The 21,665-nt window shown below is 43.7% G+C and overlaps 1 protein-coding gene across 1 annotated transcript in view; it reads left to right on the top strand.

Moving 5' to 3' along the window:
• The first annotated feature begins 7,764 nt into the window (after nt 1-7,764).
• DYNC1LI1 (dynein cytoplasmic 1 light intermediate chain 1) overlaps nt 7,765-21,665 on the top strand; it is a 51,457-nt gene continuing 37,556 nt past the window's right edge. The window contains exons 1-2 of the mRNA XM_070359087.1: nt 7,765-8,030; nt 8,222-8,295. Of these exons, the coding sequence (XP_070215188.1) occupies nt 7,885-8,030; nt 8,222-8,295 (220 nt within the window). The 5' untranslated portion in view covers nt 7,765-7,884. The remainder of the gene's footprint in view (nt 8,031-8,221; nt 8,296-21,665) is intronic.

The raw sequence follows: 21,665 nt of genomic DNA, 5'->3' as shown, positions 1-21,665 counted from the left end.
CACACACACACACATATCAAAAAGTGGCTATCATATTGTAAAAGAGAGCTCCTGCTTTCAAGTATTAAAGAATTTTTTTTTATTCCTTTTTCCTCTTGAAATGCACAAACACCATCATCGTGATCATTATCCATTATCCAGGCCATCATTATCCTGAAATTTTAGAAACCTGGTGACAAAGAGTAAATCTGTTCCTTTATTCATACCTTCAACAAATACTGTGCTGTGTTCTAGGCACAAAGTGCTACATTAGTGAAGCCCCCACAGAGATTAAGTTGTAATAAATAAGTAAATTCTATACAGTCCACCCTTTGTATCTGTGGGTTCCACATCCACAGATTGAACCAACCTCAGATTAAAAGTATTTGGAAAGGGAATTCCCGAGTGGTCCAGACGTTAGGACACCACACTTCTACTACAGGACTACCAAGGGCACGGTTCAGTTCATTGCTCAGTCCTGTCCAACTCTTTGCAACCCCAGGGACTGCAGCAGACCAGGCTTCCCTGTCTATCAAAACTCCCAGAGCTTGCTCAAACTTACGTCCATTGAGTCAGTGTTGCCATCCAACCATCTCCTCTGTTGTCTCCTTCTACTCCCGCCTTCAATCTTTCCCAGCATCAGAGTCTTTTCAAATGAATCAGCACTTTGCATCATCAAGTGGCCAAAGTACTGGAGATTCAGCTTCAACATCAGTCTTTCCAATGAACACTCAGGACTGATATCCTTTAGGATGGACTGGTTGGATATCCTTGCAGTCCAAGGGATTCTCAAGAGTCTTCTCCAACACCACAGTTCAATAACATCAATTCGTCAGCACTCAGCTTTCTTTATAGTCCAACTCGCACAGCCATACATCACTACTGGAAAAACCATAGCTTTGACTAGATGACCTTTGTTGGCAAAGTAATATCTCTGCTTTTTAATATGCTGTCTAGATTGGTCACAACTTTTCTTTCAAGGATCAAGCATCTTTCAATTTCATGGCTGCAGTCACCATCTGCAGTGATTCTGGAGCCCAAGAAAAATAGTCTCTCACTGTTTCCACTGTTTCCCCATCTATCTGTCATGAAGTGATGGGACTGGATGCCGTGATCTTAGTTTTTTTGAATGTTTAGTTTTAAACCAGCTTCTTCACTTTCCTCTTTCACTTTCATCAAGAGGCTCTTTAGTTCTTCTTCGCTTTCTGCCATAAGGGTGGTATCATCTGCATAACTGAGGTTATTGATAATTCTCCCAGCAATCTTGATTCCAGCTTGTGTTTCATCCAGCCCAGCATTTTGTATGATGTATTCTACATATAAGTAAAATAAGCAGGGTGACAATATACAGCCTTGGCGTACTCCTTTCCCAATTTGGAACCAATCTGTTGTTCCATGTCCTGTTCTAACTGTTGCTTCTTGAAAGCTGCATACAGCTTTCTCAGGAGGCAGGTAAGGTGGTCTGGTATTCCCATCTCTTTAAAAATTTTCCAGAGTTTGTTGTGATCCACACAGTCAAGGCTTTGCTGTAGTCAATAAAGCAGAAGTAGATTTATTTTCTGGAACTCTTTTTGCTTTTTCGATGATCCAGTAGATGTTGGCAATTTGATCTCTGGTTCCTTTGCGTTTTCTAAATCCAGCTTGAACATCTGGAAGTTCACGGTTCACGTACTGTTGAAGCCTGGCTTAGAGAATTTTGAGCATTACTTTGCTAGCGTGTGAGATGAATGCAATTGTGCAGCAGTTTGAGCATTCTTTGGCATTGCCTTTCTTTGGGATTGGAATGAAAACTGACCTTTTCCAGTCCTGTGGCCACTGCTGAGTTTTCCAAATTTGCTGGCATATTGAGTGCAGCACTTTCACAGCATCATTTTTCAGGATTTGAAATAGTTCAGCTGGAATTCCATCACCAATACTAGCTTTGTTTGTAGTGATGCTTCCTAAGACCCACTTGACTTCCCATTCCAGGATGTCTGGCTCTAGGTGAGTGATCACACCATTGTGGTTATCTGGGTCATTAAGATCTTTTTTGTATGGTTTTTCTGTGTATTCTTACCACCTCTTCTTAATATCTTCTGTTTCTGTTAGGTCCATACCATTTCTGTCCTTTATTGTGCCCATCTTTGTATGAAATGTTCCCTTGGTATCTCTAATTTTCTTGAAGAGATCTCTAGTCTTTCCCATTCTATTGTTTCTCCCTATTTCTTTGCATTGGTCACTGAGGAAGGCTTTCTTCTCTCCCCTTGCTATTCTTTGGAATTCTGCATTCAGATGGGTATATCTTTCCTTTTCTTCTTTGCCTGTTCGATGCCTAGTCTGGGAACTAGGATCCCATATGCCAATTGGTATGGCCAAGAAAAAAATATTTGGGAAAAAAGCTCCAGAAAGTTCCAGAAAGGAAAACCTGAATTTGCCTTGTTCAGGCAACTATTTAAATAGCATTTACAACTATTTATATAACAGTTACATTGTATTTACAACTATTTACATAGTGAAAGTGAAAGTGAAGTCGCTCAGTTGTGTCCGACTCTTTGCGACCCCATGGACTGTAGCCTATCAGGCTCCTCCGTCTATGGGATTTTCCAGGTACGAGTGCTGGAGTGGATTGCCATTTCCTTCTCCAGGGGATCTTCCCGACCCAGGAATCAAACCCAGGTCTCCCGCATTGCAGGCAGATGCTTTTACCATCTGAGCCACCAGGGAAGCTATTTACATAGTATTTACATTATATTAAGGGCTTCCCTGGTGGCTCAGTTGTAAAGTGTCTGCCTACAATGCGGGAGACCTGAGTTAGATCCCTGGGTCAGGAAGATCCTCTGGAGAAGGAAGTGGCGACTCACTCCAGTACGCTTACCTGGAAAATCCTGTGGACTGAGGAGCCTGGTAGGCTACAGTCCATGGGTCGCAAAGAGTTGGACACGACTAAGTGACTCACACTTACTTATGAGGTATTATAAGAAATTGAGAGATGATTAAGGGCTTCCTTGGTGGCTCAGCTAGATGTTCAAGTTGGTTTTAGAAAAGGCAAAGAAACCAGAGATCAAATTGCCAACATCCGCTGGATCTTCAAAAAAGCAAAAGGGTCCCAGAAAAACATCTATTTCTGCTTTATATAAAGGCCATGCCAAAGCCTTTGACTGTGTGGATCGCAATAAACTGTGGAAAATTCTGAAAGAGATGGGAATACCAGACCACTTCACCTGCCTCTTGAGAAACCTGTATGCAGGTCAGGAAGCCACAGTTAGAACTGGACATGGAACAACAGACTGGTTCCAAATAGGAAAAGGAGTATGTCAAGGCTGTATATTGTCACCGTGCTTATTTAACTTCTATGCAGAGTACATCATGAGAAACGCTGGGCTGGAGGAAGCACAAACTGGAATTAAGATTGCCAGGAGAAATATCAATAACCTCAGATATGCAGATGACACCACCCTTACGGCAGAAAGTGAAGAAGAATTAAAGAGCCTCTTGAGGAAAGTGAAAGAGGAGAGTGAAAAAGTTGGCTTAAAACTCAACATTCAGAAAACTAAGATCATGGCATCCAGTCCCATCACTTCATAGCAAATAGATGGGGCAACAGTGGAAACAGTGGCTGACTATTTTTTGGGGCTTCAAAATCACTGCAGATGGTGACTGTAGCTATGAAATTAAAAGACGCTTACTCCTTGGAAGGAAAGTTATGACCAACCTAGACAGCATATTAAAAAGTAGAGACATTACTTTGCCAATAAAGGTCTGTCTAGTCAAGGCTATGATTTTTCCAGTAGTCATGTATGGATGTGAGAGTTGGACTATAAAGAAAGCTGAGCACCGAAGAATTGATGCTTTTGAACTGTGTGTGGTGTTGGAGAAGACTCTTGAGAGTCCCTTGGATTGCAAGGAGATCCAACCAGTCCATCCTAAAGGATATCAGTCCTGAGTGTTCATTGGAAGAACTGATGTTGAAACTGAAACTCCAATACTTTGGCCACCTGATGCGAAGTGCTGATTCATTTGAAAAGACTCTGATGCTGGGGAAAACTGAAGGCGGGAGGAGAAGGGGACGACAGAGGATGAGATGGCTGGATGGCATCACCAACTCAGTGGAGATGAGTTTGAGTAAACTCCAGGAGTTGGTGATGGACAGGGAGGCCTGGCGTGCTGCAGTCCATGGGGTCACGAAGAGTTGGACACGACTGAGTAACTGAGCTGAACTGGTGGCTCAGCAATAAAGAATCTGTCTGCCAATGCAGGAGACACAAATTTGATCCCTGAGTCAGGAAGATCTCCTGGATAATAAAATGTCAACCCATTCCAGGATTCTTGCCTAGGGAATCTCATGGACAGAGGAGTCTGGTGGGTTACAGTCCATGGGGTTGCAAAAGGGTCAGACACAACTTAGTCATTAAACAACAAAGAGATGATTAAAGTATATGGAAGGTGTGCGAAGGTGTAATGCAAAACTACCCCATTTCATATACTTGAGCATCCATCGATTTTGGTATCTGTTTGGGGGTCCTAGAACCAATCCCCTGCAGATATAGAGGATGATGGTAGTAGGTTACGAAGTAATAATCTGTACATCTTATATTATATCAGAAGGTAGTGTTATGGAAAACAAAAAGACAGGTAAGATAAGAAGAACCTGGAATTGCAGAGGTGAAGATTTAAATTTCAGCGTTGAATAGGGTAGTCAGGGTAGACTTCATCTAGAAGCTGAGAACTGAACGAAGACATTGAAGGTGGAGAGGAAAGTAGCCAGGTGGCTATTTGGGGGAAGATATTGTTTTGGCAGCTCCTTATCTCCTTCATGGGCTTCCCTGGTGGTTCAGATGGTAAAGACTCTGCCTGCAGTGTGGGAGACCAGAGTTTGAGCCCTGGGTTGGGAAAGATATCATGGATGAGGAAATGGCAACCCTTTTCAGTATTGTTGCCTGGAAAATCCCATGGACAGAGGAGCCTTGTGGGCTACAGTCTCATGGGATCACAAAGAGTTGGGAATGACTGAGTGACTGACATTTTCACTTTCAATACCTCCTTCCTGGCAGAGGAAACAGCTAAATCAAAGGGATACACAATATGTTTAAAGAACAGCAGTGGGACCAGTATGACTGAGCAGGGAAACTGAGGGACCAATTAGAGCAGAAAAGTCCAGAGAGGCAATGGGGGCCAGCTTCTGTAGACTTTGTGGGTCATTGAAGGAGTTTGGAGTTTACTGATTGAAATGAGAAACCACTATAGGATTTTGAGTAAAAGAGTAAAATTTTATATGTATATATATATATATATATTTAAAGCCAGCTTGTGAGGTCTTAGTTCCCTGACCAGGGATTGAACCCAGGCCACAGCAGTGAAAGCCCTGAGTCCTAACCACTGGACCACCAGGGTACTCCTGGCTCATATTTCTAAAAGATCCCTCCAGCTGCTGTATTGAAGAGCCTTTTATAGCAATTCAGGCAAGAGAAGATAGCTCACAGTAGCATCAGAGGATGAGTGTTAAGAAGTTGGATTGTGGGTATATTTTGAAGGTAAAGACTTTTGGATTCCTGATGTATTCAATTGTGCTATGTGAAGGGAAAGGAGGAGTCAAGAATAACTTAGGCAATAAGGAACTGCTACCTAGTGGGTTAGGTCAAGGGTCCCCAACTCCCAGTACTTGTCTGTAGCCTGTTAGGAACTAGGCCACACAGCAGGAGGTGAGTGGCAGGCAAGCAAGTGAAGCTTTATCTGTATATACAACTGCTCCCCATCACTCAAATCCCCCTCCTTATCCATGGAAAAATTGTCTTCTATGAAACTGGTCCCTGGTGCCAAAAAGGTTGGGGATCACTAGGGTAGGTGATGGGTGAAACAGAATTTGGGGGGAGAGGTCAGATACTCAGTTTAAAGCATGCTGAGTTTGAGACTGCTGTTCAATATCCAAGTGAAGATGTGGAAGAAACAGTTGGCATGTATTAATCTGGAGTTCTAGATGGAGCTCTAGGCTGGAGAGAAAAATCTGGGAGATTTATCATACAGATGGAATTTATTGAGACTATATGAGATCACCAAAGGATTGGGTATAGATAGAGAAGAGGAACAAATACTGAGCCCTGAGCCATTAAGTGGTCAAGAAAATGAGGAAATGCTGGAGGAGACTGAGGAGCAGCAGCTAGTGACACAGGAAAAAAACTGCAAGAGAACATGGTGACCAGGAAGCCATGTAAAGAAGAATATCAAGCAAGGATGATCAGCTATAGAATATGTTGCTGAAAGGCTAAAAAGACAAGGAAGTAGAATTCACCATTGGATTTAGTAATAAGGAGATCACTGACTACAAGGATAAGAGCAGTTTCTGTGGAGTCATGGGGTAAAAATCTGACTGAAGTGAGTTCTAAGACCAAAGGGGAAGAGGAATTGAAGATAGCATGTAAAGACAACTATTTTAAAGAGTTTTGCTGTAAAAGGGAGGCAAGAAATGTAGCAGTAGCTGGTGAAAGAGTAGGGAGGGCCAAGAGAAAATGATCCAGTTGAAATCAATAAATGATTATCTAGAGAAAGGTGGGGAGAATTGTTGGAGCAATGCCCTGGAGTGGTGGAGAGGAGATGGAATCTAGTGCAGAAGTGGCTGTTGGTTTAGAGTAAGAGTATGAATTATTTGTCTATGGTACTTGGCAGGATAATTAGTATGACAGTGCAGAAACTGGAAGTGGTATGTGTGTTAGTGGAAATCTGTGCAAGTTCTAAAGGCCTCCAAGTAGTAAAAAAAAAAAAAAAGACTACATAACAAAGGAGTAGGAATCAAAATGGCTTTGGATTTCTCAATGACAGCACTAAAATCTAGCAGACAAGGGGTAAAGGCCTTAAAAAAACATAAGGGAAGATAATTTGCATCCTAAGAATTCTATACCCAGCCAAACTATCAATGAGTATAGACTGCATTTTCAAACAGACAAAGTGAGCTGGGTCTCTTCTGTTTGCTCTTCCCGATCCCTTTTTGTGCTCAGATAGGTAAACCTGCATGGATTCCTTTGCTCGAGTTCTCTTGCGTTTTGGCTTCTGATGGCTTTGGCGAATGTGACACAGGTGGGATACCTCAGGGCAGAATGAGAGAGGTCAGTGCTGTGTTCATTTACTCAAAGCCACAGATCTTGCTCATCAACACTTTTCTTATAGCTACAGCTCTCTGGATTCTAGTGAACATTCCTTTCTTTTTCCCTTCAGCCCTAAATCTTCCTGCTCTTGCTAACCCCTTAGCAAGATCTCTTAAGATCATTAACACCTTTATCAATTATTCCTTCATTAAGCTTTCACCTGGACCTTGATTGAATACAGGTCTCCCAAAACGTAGCCATACCCTACTTTTTTTCTCTCATAAAACCAACGGAGGAAGTTCTCCACTAAAATAACGAAAGAAGACACAGGAATGAGGCAAACAGAACCCGCACAACAATGGCGAAAGAAGATTGCAGGATGACAGCTGTGTCTCAGGTAACCAGAAAAACCAATTCTAATTGCAGCAGCCGGGATAGCAGTGACAGTGCAGGACTTTCACACCCGCTACGAGGTTTGTGGACCCGAAGGGGAAATGGGGGGGAAGAGAGAGAGCGAGCATTGTTCCCCTGACACACCCCAAGGCGCCCGGCTGCAGCCCAGGACTGCAGGAGGGGTGGGGGTGGCGGCAATCAACCCGCAGAGCTTAGGACTGGCGCTGCGGCAGGGCGGCCGGCCGGGCAATCTGCGCACGCGCACCCCCGCCGCGCCGGCCAGCCTGCAGCGCACGCGCAGTTCGCCCTCTCTTACTCCGTCAGTCCCTGCAGAGCTTGGGTCCCACCCCCGCATGCCCCGCCTCGCTCCCGTGAGCCGAACGCTCCATATCCGGGTTCCCGCCGCCGCCGCTGCGCTCATTCAGCTTTGCCGGGAGCGGTGTGATTCCCTACCAAGATGGCGGCTGTGGGGCGAGTCGGCTCCTTCGGTTCCTGTCCGCCAGGATTAACCGCGACTTACACAGGCGGCCCCTTGGCCAACGAGCTAGCGTCGGGCAACGGCGGCGCCGCGGCAGGCGACGACGAGGACGGACAGAACCTTTGGTAAGGATCGCAGCCCTCCCTGGTCCCCGCCGGCAACGCCGGCCCGGGGATGGTCCAGGGTCGCGTGCCCGCCGGGGCTCGGCGCCCGGCCCAGGCCGCCGCGTTCTCGGCCGCCCCCGTCCGGGCGTGGAGGCCGGGGCAGCCCCTCCGGCGCGGGGCCCCGGCCTGAGCGTGCGCCTTGTTCCCGCCAGGTCCTGCATCCTCAGTGAGGTCTCCACCCGCTCGCGCTCCAAACTCCCCGCGGGGAAGAACGTGCTGCTGCTGGGTAAGTGCCCCAACCTGCTCCGCCCTGCGCGGCGTCCTCCCGGGCCTGGGTCCGGGTCCGCCCGCCGCGCTCTGGCTGGCTTTGTGCGGACAGCCTGGCCGGGCCCCGCCCCGCCTTCCGACCTGTCGCTGACAGCTGGGGAGAAGAGAGACTGGGACCCCTGCCCCGGGACCTTCAGGGACCCGCCCTCCCCAGAACCTGTCTCCACCCCTGGGTGTGTGTGGGGGTGGCCCTGACACCCTCCTCTGGGAAGGACAATGCGATAACCCATTGGACAGAGCTCGTGGCTTGGGCTTTACGTCGAAAATAAGGACGGTTTTTCTTTCATAACAAAAATTGGTAGCAGGAGGCTCTTCGCCAGAGTTCTGTTGCATATAGCATGCCATCAATATTTAATAGCAAGCTCTTTGTGTAATTGACAGAAGCTAGAAAGGAGAGCTGGTAGTTGTGATAAATGTTCTTATTTGAGTCAGCTTTTATAGGTACAATGGGCTCGTGTTGCAGCTGCCTATTTCACTGACACCTATAGGGCAGTAAACAGCTTTCTCGTTCAGCCCCTTTGGCCAGATGGGTGTAATAAGGAGAAATGGTCTAATGTGTCGAGTGTCCTGATTGTTCTATATCCCCTCTGCTCTCCGGGAGTTAGGTATTTGTTTCTTGACTGAGTCTGCGGGTGGACGTGGAGAACAATTCACAGGTTCACATTTTTGCAGGCTTAGCTCCAAAGTCATTTAGAGGAGAGATTTCTTTCATACTCTTGCGATGTGAAAATTTTAAGTTTGGCTCATAAGATGACGGTTAAATTTTAAAACTTTGGTATTGATGCCTCAAGACTTTTTATGTGCATTTAAAAACAGGAAAGGAAACAAAATTCAAATCTCTTTGTCAGGGTCTGCTTTTAGTGGGAATGTTTAAATAAAAACAAATCATTTTTCATGAACTGCTGCCAGTCTGCAGTGTGATTCTTGACGTTAATTGAAGTTAATGAAGCTATTTGAAAAATTAGTGTTACTTTTGTTTTTAATGTGATTGAAAGTATCTACTGCGGATTCACCTGGGTTCCCTCATGACCCTATCACATACTAGTCCTATGATCTGAAGCAGGTTCTTTGATTTCTATGACCCTTAGTTTCTTCTTTCTTAAAATTGACATTATAGAAATAATACCTACTTATTATTATGGGGACAACTGAGTGAGGTAATGTTTGTGAACTGAAAACAGCACAGTGACTGTTTGTGAATCTCTTTTAAGTGGATTAGAAAATATTTTTATTTTAAAAATTGAGTTAGTATCTACATAAATGGTAATATAGGCCAGAGACAGAATCCAAAAGCAAAAAAAAAAAAAAAAAATCCAGAAAATGTTTTCGATCTACTAGCTTAAACAAATTTCTATTAAGTGCTTAAACTAAAATGTACCTCACACAGCTTGACCTCATTAAGGTGGGTTGTATTTTTATTTTTTTTGGTTTTATTTTTAAATACTCTCAAGACTTCTTTTCAGATGCTGCCGCTGTTAAGATAAGATCCTGATTTTTGTTTTTATTTTAGAAGTTCTTCTCAGCTAATCCTTAGTGCATTAGATGTTACTTACATGGTTCTGTTTCTAGTGAAACAAAAGTGACAGCTTTGTTCATTTCTTCATGTGTCTAATTTGCACTGAGGTTGCACCATGCTTTTTAAACCCTTTTTTAAACTTGTCTTTGGGTCAAAGACTGAATATACTTAGAGGCCCTAGACTTCCATCCCTCCAAACTTAGAATAGATTGTTCTATATCTTCTCTGCTGTAAAATAGATTCCTTTTATATGATCTTTTCCAGCTCCACCTGATACCAAGTTATACAAGTTTATAATTAAAAAAAATTTTTTGGGGGGGTACTATTTCTACTGGGATTTCATCAAAGTCCTTTTCAGCTTTGGGAAAAAGCTGACAACAGATTTTTATACTGATTACATAACCAGGTTTAATTTTCTGGAATACCTCTTAAAGATTTCGTAAGCACATTTCACCGTCGTGTATTATGACTGCCTTCAGTTTATGCTGGTGGAAGAGAAGAATGTATAAAGGGGGATTGTGGTTTTCTTTGTTATGAGTTTGGAGGTGCTAGGCAAAGGATGCTTGGCTCTAGTGTGTCTTTCATAATATGAATCATGGTGATCTCTGGAGTCCCATATTTAAAAAAACCAAATCTGAGACTAAAAAGATGTTACATTTCCAACTACTATGTAAAACGGAACAGTGATCAAACATTATATATCCCGAACACAAATGGCTGTTTAGCTTTACCTTGCTCTGCAGCCTCCCCTTCCCACTGCCTGGGGTGGAAGGACTCAAAACTGGCAGTATTTGCCTGTGTGTGAGCCATCCTCAACACCTTTCCTTTTCTTTCTTATTTTAAAACTTTTTATTGGAGTATAGTTGCTTTACATTGTTGTTAGTTTCTGTTGTACAGCAAAGTGAACCAGCTGTACATATACCCCTCTGTCTTTTAGATTTCCTTCCCATTTAGGTCACCGCAGACCATTGAGTAGAGTTCCCTGGGCTATACAGTAGGTTCCCATTAGTTATATAATTTGTATATATGTGTATGTACAAATGTATGTATGTATGTGTAATTTGTAGTATGTGTATGTCAGTCCCAATCTCCCAGCTCATTGCAGCCTCCCCTCCCCACTTTGGTATCCATTGGTTTGTTCTCTACATCTGTGTCGATTTCTGCTTTGCAGATAAATTCATCTGTATCATTTCTAGATTCCACATATAAGCAGTATTACATGTTTTTTCTCTTTCTGACTTCACTTTGTATGAGTCCCTAGGCTTATCCATGTCTCTGCAGATGACGCTATTTCACTCCTTTTAATGGCTGAGTAGTAGTTCATCAGGGGCTTCCCCGATGGCTCAGATGGTAAAGAGCCTGCCTGCAGTGTGGGAGACGTGGGTTCAATCCCTGGGTTGGGAAGATCTCCTAGAGAAGGAAATGGCAGCCGATTCCAGTATTCTTGCTTGGAAAATCCCATGGACGGAGGAGCTGGGCAGGCTATAGTCCAATTCAGTTGCTCAGTAGTGTCCGACTCTTTGCGACCCCATGAACCGTAGCACGCCAGGCCTCCCTGTCCATAACCAACTCCCGGAGTTCACCCAAACCCATGTTCATCAAGTGGATGATGCCATCCAACCATCTCATCCTCTGTCGTCCCCTTCTCCTCCCACATTCAATCTTTCCCAGCATCAGGGTCTTTTCCAGTGAGTCAGCTCTTTGCATCAGGTGGCCAAAGTACTGGAGTTTCAGCCTCAACATCAGTCCTTCCAATGAACACCCAGGACTGATCTCCTTTAGGAAGGACTGGTTGGATCTCCTTGCGGTCCAAGGGACTCTCAAGAGTCTTCTCCAACACCACAGTTCAAAAGCATCAATTCTTCGGCGCTCAGCTTTCTTTATAGTCCAACTCTCACAACTATAGATGACCACTGGAAAAACCATAGCCTTGACTAGACAGACCTTTGTTGGCAAAGTAATGTCTCTGCTTTTGAACATGCTATCTAGGTTGGTCATTCCTTTCCTTCCAAGGAGTAAGTGTCTTTTAATTTCATGGCTGCAATCACCGTCTGCAGTGATTTTGGAGCCCAGAAAAATAAAGTCAGCCACTGTTTCCACTGTTGCCCCATCTATTTCCCATGAAGAGATGGGACCGGATGCCATGATCTTAGTTTTCTGAATATTGAGCTTAAAGCCAACTTTTTCACTCTCCTCTTTCACTTTCATCAAGAGGCTCTTTAGTTCTTCTTCACTTTCTGCCATAAGGGTGGTGTAGTTCTTCTTCATTTTCTGCCATAAGGGTGGTGTCATCTGCATATCTGAGGTTATTGATATTTCTCCTGGTAATCTTGATTCCAGCTTGTGCTTCCTCCAGCCCAGCGTTTCTCATGATGTACTCTGCATATAAGTTAAATAAGGAGGGTGACAGTATACAGCCTTGGCATACTCCTTTTCCTGTTTGGAACCAGTCTGTTGTTCCATGTCCATTTCTAACTGTTGTTTCCTGACCTGCATACTGGTTTCTCAAGAGGCAGGTCAGGTGGTCTGGTATTCCCATCTCTTTCAGAATTTTCCACAGTTTATTGTGATCCACACAGTCAAAGGCTTTGGCATAGTCAGTAAAGCAGAAATAGATGTTTTTCTGGAACTTTCTTGCTTTTTCCATGATCCAGCGGATGTTGGCAATTTGATCTCTGGTTCCTCTGCCTTTTCTAAAACCAGCTTGAACATCTGGAATTTTATGGTTCACGTATTGCTAAAGCCTGGCTTGGAGAATTTTGAGCATTACTTTCCTAGTGTGTGAGATGAGTGCAATTGTGCAGTAGTTTGAGCATTCTTTGGTGTTGCTTTTCTTTGAGATGGGAATGAAAACTGACCTTTTCGAGTCCTGTGGCCACTGCTGAGTTTTCCATATTTGCTGACATATTGAGTGCAGCACTTTCACAGCGTCATCTTTCAGGATTTGAAATAGCTCATCTGGAATTCTATCACCTCCACTAGCTTTGTTTGTAGTGATGCTTTCTAAGGCCCACTTGACTTCCCATTCCAGGATGTCTGGCTCTAGGTGAGTGATCACACCATCGTGATTATCTGGGTCATGAAGATCTTTTTTGTACAGTTCTTCTGTGTATTCTTGCCACCTTTTCTTAATATCTTCTGCTTCTGTTAGGTCCATACCATTTCTGTCCTTTATCGAGCCCATCTTTGCATGAAATGTTCCCTTGGTATCTTAAAATTTCTTGAAGAGATCTCTAGTCTTTTCCATTCTGTTGTTTTCCTCTATTTCTTTGCATTGATCACTGAGGAAGGCTTTCTTATCTCTCCTTGGTATTCTTTGGAACTCTGCATTCAAATGGGTGTATCTTTCCTTTTCTCCTTTGGTTTTTGCTTCCTGTCTTTTCACAGCTATTTGTATAGTCCACGGGGTCACAAAGAGTCGGACACGACTGAGTGACTTCACTTGACTGGTATTTCGCTGTATACGTGTACCGCATCTTCTTTAACCGTTGCTCTGTTGATAGACATTTAGGTTGCTTCCGTGTCCTGGCTGTTGTAAATAGTGCTGCAGTGAACACTGGAATGCATGTATCATTTTGAATTATGTTTTTTCTGATACAGGCCCAGGAGTCTGTTGGGATTCTGGGTCATATCTCAGAGCATTTACATACAAATCTTAGTTTGCCTCCTCTGCCCCTGTTCCTCCCGACTTCCCCAAATTTGGGATGTAGATGTTAATGCTGATTTGTAGATAAGATGCTGAATTTTAGAGAGCTGTTCAGTGAGTTTTCCAAGGCCACACAGGTGTAAAGACCCTGCCCTCTAATGTTTGTGAGGATTTTGGACTTTTGATAGAAATTCCTTCAAGGGAGAAAGTGCCACCTACTCTTCCTACCACATAACTTTTTAAAAAGGCTATCTTTAAGTGAAAATACTAATAATTATTTTAAAGTAAAATCAAAATATTTGTTGGATTCTGGGCTGTAGCGTCTGTTGTCATGGTGTTTGTGCTGAAGAAGTCATTTTCTTGTGTCTGAGCCCTGGTGAAACCTGGAAACACTCTGGCGTTAGCATTCAGTCATTCTTGCTTGAAGGATTTTGAGAGTGAACTTGTTTGTTCTTGATATTAAAAGGCAGAACTTCTTGTGCGTGTGTTTTTAGTGGGATTTAGCTTACAAACGGTCCTTTTAAGAACTTTTTTCCTCTTTACCCTTACTATTTAATCAAACTTTACTACAGTGATTGTAGTTATATGAATTTTAATAGCCGCTGTTGAGGGCACTTTCTCCATACCTTGGGTTACTTAACCATGTTTTGATAAGACTACCTAAGGAAAATAACAACAGCAACAAATTTATAGGCAGTTACATGTACCAGGCACATTAGGATTGTTGACATACCGAGATTATCCCCGTAAAGATCAGGAAAGAAAGAGCTGTTAGGTAAATTGCCCTGAGGTTACATAGCCAGAAAGGGGCAATGTCAGGATTCTGAATTGTGCAGCCTGGCTCCAGAGCCAGTATTCTTAATCTATACCGGGCAGTCTCTCTCTAAGAAAAGAGAGCTTTCTTTGTAGGAAAAGTAAAAGATGTTGAGCAGTTATTAAGGACTTTTCTTTGGTTCTCCTGATGTAATCTGCCTCATTTGCAAAACATCTCATTGATAAAGATTAATTGAATTAATTGTCTGAAGATACATACGTAGCCTTGGACGCTAGCACGGTTCCTGGCTGATAGATGAGACATTAGTATCACTTCCTGTTCTGAGGCCATTGTGAATTAATGAAAGCTGGTTGGCTGGCCCATGTAAGCCTCACCTTTCTCATCTGTAAATTAAGAGACTTGGACTTAGTGATCTCTGAAGTACCTCCTCTGACATTCTATAATTATTTCTGATTGTAAAGCTTGTGAGTTGTATATTTTTGAAGAAATATTTTGAAAACATGCTGTAACTGGGTTTAAACTAATAAAGTATTTCTCTGTATATGTGGACGGTTTGATTCCGCTCAGGGAAGAAATCTGGAGTCTGCATTTTTTACCCCTGAAGACGTTACTAGTTCAGGATAGTGTGCAGCAAAAAAAAGTCTCACGAAATACTGAGCATCATCGGGAATAAAATTCATTTCTTTTATGTTTGAATTATTGCAAGTAGGAGACCTCAAGATACACATTGGACTAGAGATCTTTTCAGGGAAGTAATTTGTCAAAGAAGTGAGTGGTTTTCTGTATAAGGACTGACTCTGAAAAGAATGAAATTGTTCAGTTAGAAACTGAGAGAAACTGAGATTAAAGATCCCCAAAGTTGTATGAGTTGTGAGAAACAGATGTTTACCAGGTGGCGCTGTTTTCAGGATGATTCTTACAGGAGTGTGATGGAAGGAATAGCGCTGTCACAGCTGTGCTGCTGGACTGGTAATTTTCAAAGGATTAACAAACTATTGCCTACTATTTGTTACTGTTGCTGTAAAATATACCAAATATAAGGTGTTTTGAGAGTCCAGTGGCATATTGGTATTTTACGATGGTCAGCAAGCTATCAAGGCCACATAGTAAATAGTTTAGGCTCTGTGAGCCATATGGTCTCCATTGTAACTATTCAGCTCTGCCCTTGTAGCCCCCAGACAGCCATAGAGAATACATTCGTGGATGGGGGTGGCAGTATTTAGTAAAATTTGATTTACAGAAAGAGGCAGCAGACCAGATGTGGCCTTTGGGCAGAAGTTTGTAGCCCCCTCTTTTTAGAATGTTGCTGCTGCTGCTGTGTCGCTTCAGTCGTGTCCGACTCTGTGCGACCCCATAGATGGCAGCCCACCAGGCTCCTCCGTCCCTGGGATTCTCCAGGCAAGAACACTGGAGTGGGTTGCCATTTCCTTCTCCAATGCATGAAAGTGAAAAGGGAAAGTGAAGTCGCGCAGTCGTGTCTGACTCTTCGTGACCCCATGGACTGCAGCCTACCAGGCTCCTCCATCCATGGGATTAGAATGTTAGGGGCGTCAGTTTTATCAATAAATGCCAGGTGCCAGTAAATAGAGCTTTCTAGTTACCAAATAATGTTTGGCCCCTAATAGGTGCTCAGTAAATAACTGTTGGATGAATGTTGACCATCTTTTGCTTAAAGGTTCATTGTTATACCAGCTAAAGGTATAGTCTGAACACAGGTTTAAGAATTGTCAAGAGAAGCTCATCTATTTCCTTCTAGAGCTACTGTCAAAAACAGAAAACAGAGCTGGGTGAAGTACACATGTCAGGCGATAAGACATGAAGGAAGATCAACAAAAACCCTTTGAAAATGCAGAACAGAAGCTTTGAGTTAGGAAAAAGGAAAGACCCAAGTTGAGCATGGGACTGTGGTAGTACTGAGTGAGTGACCAAGGAACTTCCTGGTGGTCCAGAGGTTAAGACTGTGCTCCAGTGCAGGGGGCATGGGTTCAGTCCCTAGTTGGGGAACTATATCCAACATGCTTTGTGGGGAGGCCAAAAAGAAAAAAAAAGTGACCATGGGCTAACCTTTTGGGGTCCTTATTTTGTTTGTAAAGTAAGGGCAGTGGCTGTTAGAAAAACCTCACAGGTACCCTCTTTATTCATTAGTTCATCAAGCATTTATTAGAGTGTGCTGTGCACAAAATGCTCTGCTGGGTCGTCTGGAGAAAACAAGGCTCGCTAGGACTTGGTCCCTGCCCTCCAGGAGCTTATAACTCCAGTGGGGAAAGACTCACAGCGTATAGTAAAAAGTCATATGTGTCAGTCTGAAGTAATTGCTAAACAGATTACGTAAGCTTTTTATGGAAAAGGTGGTATCTGTGTAAACTTCTGCGAGTCGGGTGGGGAGGGGAGCGCTGCAGGACGGAGGGGACGTGTGGCTGTAGCTGAAGGCCTGGTGAGAGGGTCCCGAGCTGCTCAGGTGTGGGGCCCTCACCCAGAGGCCCCGGTGTCGGAGTCAGCCCTCCCGCCGTCTGTGGGCTTGTGGGCGCAGTGTGCAGCCTCCTGGCCTTTCAGGGAAGAGTCTTTCGTATTTCCTGGGATTCAGAGAACCAAAATAATGTGTAGCACACCTTCTGCTTATTTTAGATGATAGAAGTGATACATGTTTCTTGCCAGAGAGAAAAAATACTTATGAGTTAGAAAAATGACCATAACAAGTGATCTCACCACCTGGAGGTAATCAGTCTTCATTTTCTCTATGTATATGTTTGTTTTTTTAACAAAATAGGCTCATACCTTGTATTTTGAAATCAGATTATTTTTATCTTTATGTATCAGAAGGTTTTTTTTTTGGTATGGTAATGGATATGGATTTCCCTTTTAGTGACTGAATAATACATATGGTTCTCTCATAAAATTATACTTGATGGGTAAACAGATTATTCTTGTTACACCCCATTTTCCACTTACCAGGTATTATCTTTGGGATAAATTCCCACAGGTTGAGTTGCTAGGTCTAAAGAATATATCTTCAAACTCTTCTTAAATATTATTAAACAGTAGTCTCAGAAAGTTGTCCTGCTCTACATGTCCCACCATGAGTGTGAAAGTACTTGTTTGTCTAACACCATTGGTGACGCGAGGGACTGTTCATGTCAATCTTTGCCTGTCTGGTAGGGAGGTTAAAAACTGGCATATTAATTTAAAGGCAGTTTAATTGTAGAATATATACTATGCTTGTTCATTAGGAACTGTTGCATTAGGGTGACCTTGACCCTCTGGAGCCTAGGAACTGTTAATAACCATTGGGATCGGTATTTATTGGCCTTGGTGAATGTTTATTGAATTACACTCAGTGTTGTTCAGTTCAGGCCTAGTGAGAGAAATGATAAAGGGTAGGTTTTGCTTTTACTGTCCCGTAGATGGCTGAATGACATTCAGAGGTAGGGCTAGGACCCACTGACGGGTGTGTGTTGTGCCTGTTACTCGAGTCTTCTGCTGGGTGCTTTACTCTGTAGCATGTTCCCTGTCTTGTAGAAGAGGGCTTTGAACCCCAGGGTGCACAGCTGAGCTGGGATTCAGGGTTGGCTTTCCACCACACGCACTCCTTGACACACTGGAGGGAGGTAGTCTTGAAGCAGTGGCCGCAGATCCTGTGGCTGGTTAGTAGCTTCTTCCTGCCTTTGCCGGCTGAGGCAAGGGAGAGAGATGCTCTTTGTGGTACAAAGAGCAGACCAACCCCCAACCCTGCTTGGGTCATCCAGATAACTTACGGAAAGCCATGCGAAACGTCCAAGCCCAGTAGTTCTGGTGGTGACTGCGCATGGCTCTTGTCACCAGAGCTTTCAGATGAAATAGGATGCTTTACTTTTCATTTGTTTTTAATAAGAATGTATTTTTGGCTGTGCTGAGTCTCTGTTGCTGCACATGGGCTTCTCGTCGAGGCGTCTTCTCTTGTGGACCCCAGCTCTAGGCTTAGTAGCTGTGGTGGTGGGCTTAGTTGCTCCGCAGCGTGTGGAGTCTTCCCGGACCAGGGGTTGAACCCATGCTCCTTGCATTGGCAGACGGATTTTTAACCACTGGACCACCGGGAAAGCCCAGTAATTCACTTTACATCACGCAAAGCCAAATCAGAGGTGTTCATTTTACAATGTTGGTATCTTACTCGGATACAGAAGGAATATGGCAGGCTAGAATTCTGTTATGGTTAGTGTCATGATGCGGTGGACCGTAAAGTTTCCAACAGACGTGTGTGGCAGTGTGAACCAAAGCTCTGTGCAGAAAGCAGGTGCCAGAGACACACACCTCTGCCCAGCAGGGAGTGTGCTGTGCTTCAGCCTTCCGCGGCAGCAGGAGAGGAAGCTGGGAGGAGAGGGAGGCAGAGCACCGCTTACGTTTCCCTTGTCATCCCTGTCTGTCTTGAGCTGAGGGGAGAATGCTAGAATCTGCTCCCTAACAGTGACAGAGATAATAGCGTGGAGGAGCATTGCTGGATTTTAAATCCTGACCCTTCCTCAGCAAGTTGCTTAATCTTTCAGATTATACTGTTCACCTTTGAGGATTATTGTAAGGATTATATGATATTGTTTGTAAAACGCTTCAAACATTGGCATACATGGAAAGTGTTCAAGGTGTGACTAACCTAGTACAGTGTGTACTTAGTGTTTCAACCGCTCAGTTTCACAATTCATGCTTTTGTTTTCTTTTTAAAACACCAATGTCTAGGAAAAACCCCAGTGCATCATATCACTGATCAAGAAGGTATGGATTGTAATAGTCCTAGAACTTTAAATCTGTCACTTTAAAGATTGAGATTGTCTGGTTTTATACCCCACCCTACCTCCATTTAGGGGCTTCCCTGGTGGGTCAGACGGTAAAGCGTCTGCCCACAATGCGGACAACCTGGGTTCGATCCCTGGGGTGGGAAGATCCCCTGGAGAAGGAAATGGCAACCCACTCCAGTACTCTTGCCTGGAAAATCCCGTGGACAGAGGAGCCTAGAAGGCTACAGTCCATGGGGTTGCCAAAGAGTCGGACATGACTGAGCGACTTCACTTTCGCTTTTCACTTTCATGCATTGGAGAAGGAAATGGCAACCCACTCCAGTGTCCTTGCCTGGAGAATCCCAGGGACGGGGAGCCTGGTGGGCTGCTGTCTATGGGGTCAGTCAGTCAGACACGACTGAAGCGACTTGGCAGCAGCAGCTGGTAGCTCAGACGGTAAAGCGTCTGCCCACAATGCGGAAGATCTGGGTTCGATCCCTGGGTTGGGAAGATCCCCTGGAGAAGGAAATGGCAACCCACTCCAGTACTCTTGCCTGGAAAATTCTGTGGATGGAGGAGCCTGATAGGCTACAGTCCATGGGATTGCAAAGAGTCAGATACGACTGAACAACTTCACTTCACTACCTCCATTTAGAAGACAAGGGAGCAAATGGAAGTTATCTGACCTGTCCTGGTTCATACAACTAATGGTGACAAGGTTATAGTTAACTAGAAGTCCCATCTTCTAGATCTTTATGTTTTTAATTCATTCATCAAAATATTATAAAGTTGATGGGCATTACATCCTGGTGTTAAACTAGAGATCTGTTGAGATAAAACAACATCATAAGCACATGTTTATGTTGATGCTGTTTTGGTTACCTTATGTGGAGTTGTTTTTCCTAATTTGGTGTTCAGATTTGAGCTTCGAAGTGAGAACTGATGACTGTTGGTGGTTTATGGTAAAACTGAAGTTCTTTTAAGTGCTTGGATCCTGTACTTGGCTCACAGAGAGTGATTTACTTGAATAGGTTCAGATGAATAATTTGAAATACAGGCTTATTTGCTGTGGAGAATTTCACTGTAATTGGATTAACAAATTCCTCCTTTTGGTCCATCCGCCAGGACAGGATTTGGCCTATAGACTCTTGTTCTGTGGCTAGCAAGCTAAGAATGGGTTTGTTTTTTATGTTTTTGAAGAGTTGGGGAGGCAGAACCCAAAGATAAATATGTGACAGAGACCTTATGTGACCTGCAAAAGCTGAAGTATTGCTGTCTAGTCCCTTCCAGAAAAAGTTGCCCAGTGCCTGGATGAGGACATGAAAATAACTTCATTATGATATAGTTTGATCTAAAGAAATGTTCAGTTCAGTTGCTCAGTTGTGTCGGACTCTGTGACCCCATGGACTGCAGCATGCCAGGCCTCCTGTCCATCACCAACTCCCAGAGTGCACTCAAACTCACGTCCATTGAGTCGGTGATGCCATCCAGCCATCTCATCCTCTGTCGTCCCCTTCTCTTCCTGCCTTCAGTTTGGCCCAGCGTCAGGGTTTTTTCCCGGGAGTCCGTTCTTCGCATCAGGTGGCCCAAGTATGTTAGGGGTTTTAAATTTTTATTTTATATTTGGGGTGTAGTTGATTGACAGGGTTGTGTTAGTTTCAGGTGTGCAGCAGAGTGAGTCGGCTATACACGTACATGTGTGTGTTGTTTTTCAAATTCTTTTACCATTTAGGTTATTACAGAATATTGAACAGAGGTCCCTGTGCTATACACTAGGTCCCTGTTGGTTATCTATTTACTTGTTTCTATTTTAAAAATTTTATTTGGGTATAATTGATTTATAATGTGTTAATTTTTCAGTTTCAGTTCAGTCGTTCAGTCATGTCCAACTCTTTGCAACCCCGTGGACTGCAGCATGCCAGGCTTCTCTCTCCATCACCAACTCCTGGAGCTTACTCAAACTCATGTCCATCGGGTTGGTGATGCCATCCAACCATCTGATCCTCTGTCGTCCCCTTCTCCCACCTTCAATCTTTCCCAGCATCAGGGTCTTTTTCAATGAGTCAGTTCTTTACATCAGGTGGCCAAAGTATTGGAGGTTCAGTTTCAGCGTTAGTCCTTCCAATAAATACCCAGGACTGCTCTCCTTCAGGATGGACTGGCTGGATCTCCTTGCAGTCCAAGGGACTCTCAAGAGTCTTCTCCAACAACACAGTTCAAAAGCTTCAATTCTTTAGCACTCAGCTTTCTTTATAGTCCAACTCTCACATCCATCCATGACCACTGGAAAAACCATAGCCTTGACTAGACGGACCTTTGTTAGCAAAGTAATGTCTCTGCTTTTTAATATGCTCTGTAGGTAGGTCATAGCTTTTCTCCCAAGGAGCAAACGCTTTTAATTTCACGGTTACAGTCACCATCTGCAGTGATTCTGGAGCTCAAGAAAATAAAGTCTGTCACTGTTTCCACTGTTTCCCTGTCTATTTGCCATGAAGTGATGGGACTGGATGCCATGATCTTAGTTTTCTGAATGTTGAGCTTTAAGCCAACTTCTTCACTCTCCACTTTCACTTTCATCAAAAGGCTCTTTAGTTCTTCGCTTTCTGCCATAAGGGTGGGTCATCTGCATATCTGAGGTTACTGATATTTC

The sequence above is a fragment of the Bos mutus genome, chromosome 22, assembly GCF_027580195.1.
Source record: "Bos mutus isolate GX-2022 chromosome 22, NWIPB_WYAK_1.1, whole genome shotgun sequence".
NCBI lineage: Eukaryota > Metazoa > Chordata > Mammalia > Artiodactyla > Bovidae > Bos > Bos mutus.
The sequence above is the reverse complement of the archived record's forward strand: the minus strand, read 5'-3'. Positions and strand labels throughout refer to the sequence as shown.